General features: G+C 33.1%; 1 protein-coding gene across 1 annotated transcript in view; it reads left to right on the forward strand.

Moving 5' to 3' along the window:
- LOC137628512 (uncharacterized) overlaps positions 1-1,746 on the forward strand; it is a 1,985-nt gene extending 239 nt beyond the window's left edge. Inside the window, exon 1 of the mRNA XM_068359667.1 lies at positions 1-1,746. This exon is cut by the window's left edge and continues 239 nt beyond it. Within this exon, the coding sequence (XP_068215768.1) occupies positions 27-1,394 (1,368 nt within the window). The 5' untranslated portion in view covers positions 1-26 and the 3' untranslated portion in view covers positions 1,395-1,746.
- Positions 1,747-5,148: the final 3,402 nt, after the last annotated feature.

The raw sequence follows: 5,148 nt of genomic DNA on the forward strand, positions 1-5,148 counted from the left end.
ACGCTAGTGCTTGTCAATCTAAGAAAATGTCTACAGAAGTCACATCCTCTTGTGTGTCCGCTCAACAAAACGTAATAGATCCTGTGGAAGGGGCCCCTACAGATTCTTCTTTAGAAATAGCGTTTGCTGATCAGATGACGATGGAATCTGCTAGCGCTGGTGAGAAATCTGTTTGCGCTTTTTACCTGGAGGGAAAGTGTCGGTTTGGGGAGAACTGTTTCAATCTCCACCCAGAAGACGTTAGTATAGAGGAGACAAAAGGTTCTACAAAGGGAGAATGGAAGAAGAAAAGTGATAAACGAAGAAAACCCCGTCTCAAATCAGAGGAAGAAGAAGAAGAAGCCGGAAAAAAACCTTCCATGAAAACAGCGGGAGACGTTAGGAAGAGAATCCAGTGGGACTGTGATCTAAAAAAGGAACATTTCGTGGTGGGCTACTTGGATCGATTCGTGGGTGTTGTTGAGAAACCTTTTACCGCTTTTACTTGGGAACATTTAGCTACAGTAAGTATTGATCAACTTGCCATTCCTCAACACAGAATTCAGTATTTCAAATACAGAGGAACAAAAGTCTGGGACAAAAACGAAAGGCTTGACAACGTCTTTGGAAGCACTGGCAGCAATGTCACCATCCAAGAGGTCATGGAACAAGTGGACGAAGAGATAGAAAGGAAGCGATTGGAGTATGATTCTGACGACTCTGATTCAGACGACGAAGATATTGTTATCTGCACAGGGAACGCATCTGCAATCAAGGAGGCGGTTCAAAATGAAAAGAAAGAGTACGACCAACTAAGAGCATCGCATTTCCTCTGCATCAGAGTTTATAATAATGAGTTGATGAACATTGCATTGGAAGTGCAAGAGAAGATTATCCAACAGGAACCAGTCCTGAGAAGCTGTGCTATGCCTTTCGAACTCTTCCACGTCACGCTGGCCATGGTTCGCATTGACAACCCTGATGCCATGTCAGCACTCATTGACCTTTTGCAAAAACTACAGCCAGAACTTAAAGAGCTGTTGAGGGATGAAAAGCAAGGTCAGCAGATTCTAGCTAAGGGCCTCTCTACCTTTGGAGCGAGAGTTCTTTACTGTAAGCTACAGGTGCCCGAAGCCTTTTCCAAAATTGTCCAGATGTTGCACCAGTCTTTGGAGAAGATCGAAGGAGTGGTCATCACAAACCATTTTGACTTTGTGCCCCACATGACATTGATGAAAGTTAACCGCGTGATTGCTCGTGAGAGAAGAAGCAAGTATCTCAACTCCAGCCTCTATAGTGATAACATAGATAGGGAGTTTGGGGTCATTGATATGAATAACGTCCATCTTTGTATCATTGATGACAAGAGAGGATATGACGGTTTTTATCTTACCTGTCAGAAAATCCAGTTATAGTCCATTATAGCTATGACAATATCGAAAGTTCGAAAACTTATAAATATTTTTATTTAATGATAAAGTTATGATACCATGTAACCGTTCCATTATTTGAAAAATACTAGATGGCAAAGAGGCACATTATTGCAAAAATAAAAGTTTGTTGCTAAATTTTGAAACATTTTTTTTCGATTTGTCAAGACCTCGTGCCTGTTTGGAGTGGTTTTAATCGCTTGATAAACATGATTGCTCTAAGAAAAGATTATTGATAATGAGCTATATTTCACGTCATTGATTACACATGCAACAAATTTTGAGCTTTATATTTAATATCTTATGCAAATTGTATTCACACACTATATATATATATATATATATATATATATATATATATATATATATATATATATATATATATATATATATATATATATACGTGTGTTTGTGTTAATATTGACAAACCACAGTGATAATGAAATGTGGGGTATTTTGAATCACCTAATATAGATACTTAATTATTCAACGGACTTGATTTGAAAGAATTAGTATCATAAGCATGAAAAAAAATCAACACTTTCTTAACATCATATTGATGTTTGTATCGTAATGCCGTTTATAAACTTGTAATTTCTTCTTAATTTTTGTTGCACATTTAAGCATTTTTTTTTCATTCAACAATATTTTACTATTATATTTATTTACTAAGAAATAAAGATGTTATTTTTTTTATTACACTATTATTTAACTGCCTCTAATTTGGTTTTACTTTTTGTAATTGTTTTGTCAAGATTTTCCCAGATGTGAAATAGAATATCGATTGATTCTGATGCTGAGTAAATACCTTTATTAAAATTCATATGGAACAGCAAATACCTCAGAAGAACAAGGAATATTATTATTATTATTATTATTATTACTATTATTATTATTATTATTATTACTATTATTATTATTTTTATTATTATTATTATTATTATTACAAGCCAAGCTATAACCCTAGTTGGAAAAGCAAAATGCTATAAGCCCAAGGGCTCCAACAGGAAAAAAATATCCCAGTGAGGAAAAGAAATAAGGAAATGAATAAGCTACAAGAGAAGTAATAAGTAATCAAAATGAAATATTTGAAGAACAATAACAACATCAAATTAGATATTTTATATACAAACTAAAACTTAAAAACAAACAAGAAGAGAAATAAGTTAAAACAAGCAAAAGCACGCTAATCCAAGACAGTGGAAGGTCGTGGTACAGAGGCTATGGCACTACCCAAGAACAGAGAACAATGGTTTGATTTTGGAGTGTCCTAGAAGAGCTGCTGACCATTGCTAGAGTCTTTTCTACCTGTAATAAAAGAAAAGTAGCCAGTGAACAATTTTGCTATTCCCAGTGTTGCCAGGTGTGTGAGGACAGAGGAGAATGTAGAAAGAATAGGCCAGACTATTCGGTGTAATTAAAGACAAAATGAACCGTAACCAGAAAGAGGGATCCGATGCAATATTGTCTGGCCAGTCAAAAGACCCAATAACTCTTTAGCTATATATATATATATATATATATATATATATATATATATATATATATATATATATATATATATATATATATATGTATATTGGATTTACCTCTGAAACATATTTAGTAATCAACCTTTTTCCAAATATTTAAGGGAAAACTTACTAGTGAAGTTCTAGGGTTTACTTTACAAACTTAGTATAAGAATTTCCTTAGCTGGTAATAGAATACTCAGAACAATAGCATTTTGTGACGAAATACTGTCTCTTGACTGCTAAATGTTTTTTTTTTTTTTTTTTTTTTGTATCATGTTTTGTCTACTTTTTTCTAGCCTAGAACATTATGCTGGCTACATCAATTTTTAAATTATGATTCCGATTTTCTCTGTATACCTATGTTGAATTTCAAAACCAAAGTCAATGGTCAAAATTGGAAGAAATACAATTATGTAGTCAAAGTCTTATTGAAACCTTTGAATTAGGTTCAACGGGGTTAATGACTTAACCACAGACGACGAACAAGATTATTTACTTTATTTCGGTAGATCCTCTTTTATGCAAGTTTCTTCGAAGATAACGACTACCTCAGTAGAGTTTTTAAATGACCCCTTTCCTATTGATCTAATCTTTTGGTAAAATGCTGTGCTGTTGAGAAGATATCAATAGAAAAAGGTGTCTTATAAAGTTAACGTCGCCTGGGCTGATATTATCTTCTATTAAACTTACTTCCTGATATTATTGCTAGCTAAGCTACAAGCCGAGTTGGAAAAGTTGCTATAAGTCCAAAGGCTCCAACAGGGAAAAATAGCCCAGTGAGGAAAGGAAATAAACAAACTACAAGAGTAGTAATGAAAAATTGATATAAAATATTCTAAGAACAGTAACTACATTAGAATATCTCTTTCATATATAAACTACAAGGAGAGACTTATGTCAGCCTGTTCAGCATAAAAACATTCGCTGCATGTTTGAACTTTTGAAGTTCCGCCAATTCAATTGCCTGATTATGAAGATCATTCCATCATTTGGTCATAGCTGGAAAACTTCTAGAATAGTGTGAAGTATTGAGCCTTATGGTGGAGAAGTCATGACTGTTAGAATGAACTGCAAACCCAGTATTATGAGCAGGATGGTACTGTCTTTGAAGATCTGAATGCAAATGATGGTCAGAGTTATGAAAAATCTTATGCAACATATGCAAAGAACCAACTAAATGACGGTGCTACAGATTGATATCTATTATTATCATTATTATTATTATTAATAATAATTGCTAAGCTACAACCGTAATGGAAAAAGCAGGATGCTGTAAGCTAAGGGGCCCCAATAGTGAAAATAGCTCAGTGGGGAAAAAGAAACAAGGAAAAATAAAATATTTCAAGAACAGTAACAGCATTAAAATAAATATTTCCTAAATAAACTCTAAAATTTTAACAAAACAAGAGGTAGAGAAATTATAAAGAATAGTGTGTCCGAGTGTACCTTCAAGCAAGAGAACTCTAACCCAAGACAGTGGAAGACCATAGTACAGAGGCTATGGCACTACCCAAGACTAGAGAACAATGGTTTGATCTTGGAGTGTTCCTCTCCTAGAAGAGCTGCTTACCAAATCGAGAATATTTCCTTTTTTCAGATGAATCATTAAAAAATTAGGTAACTGTAAAAATAGGAACATCTATTTAAGAATATCCATTTATGGCCATCGAGATTTTCTTCGGCATCTTCCTGTTTTTTTTTTTTTTTTTTTTTTTTTTTTTTTTTTTTTTTTTTTTTTTTTTTTTTTACTGAAGATTTAAACCTCTAAACCAGTTGCCTGTGGAACCTACAAGTTACGACCTATTCTAGGAAGAAGAATCAATGCCAGCGTAAGGCCAGCTAACTCTGAAACAATAGCTATGCTAGAGAAAATGAAAGGTTAAACACAAATACCTAATTAAGAAAGCAGTCTATAAACAATCAAATTCAATGTTTGAATCATATGGGAATAACGCTGTGCACATTTTGAAAGCTGAAGTACTTCAAGAAATTATTTTATACCAATATCAAATTAATATTATTTTCAGAAAAAAAAAATTTGTAATCTAAACAAATCAACATTGAATGTTTTTGTTTTTAGAAAAAGTATGCTCCCAATATGAAATTTATATTATTTCAAGAAAAAATATTTATAACCTGAATAAATCAACATAGAATGTTTTTGTACTTCGAGAAATTATTATTCCAATATTTTTGGTACTTCGAGAAATTATTCTTCCAATAGG

The sequence above is a fragment of the Palaemon carinicauda genome, chromosome 2 (genome assembly GCF_036898095.1).
Source record: "Palaemon carinicauda isolate YSFRI2023 chromosome 2, ASM3689809v2, whole genome shotgun sequence".
NCBI lineage: Eukaryota > Metazoa > Arthropoda > Malacostraca > Decapoda > Palaemonidae > Palaemon > Palaemon carinicauda.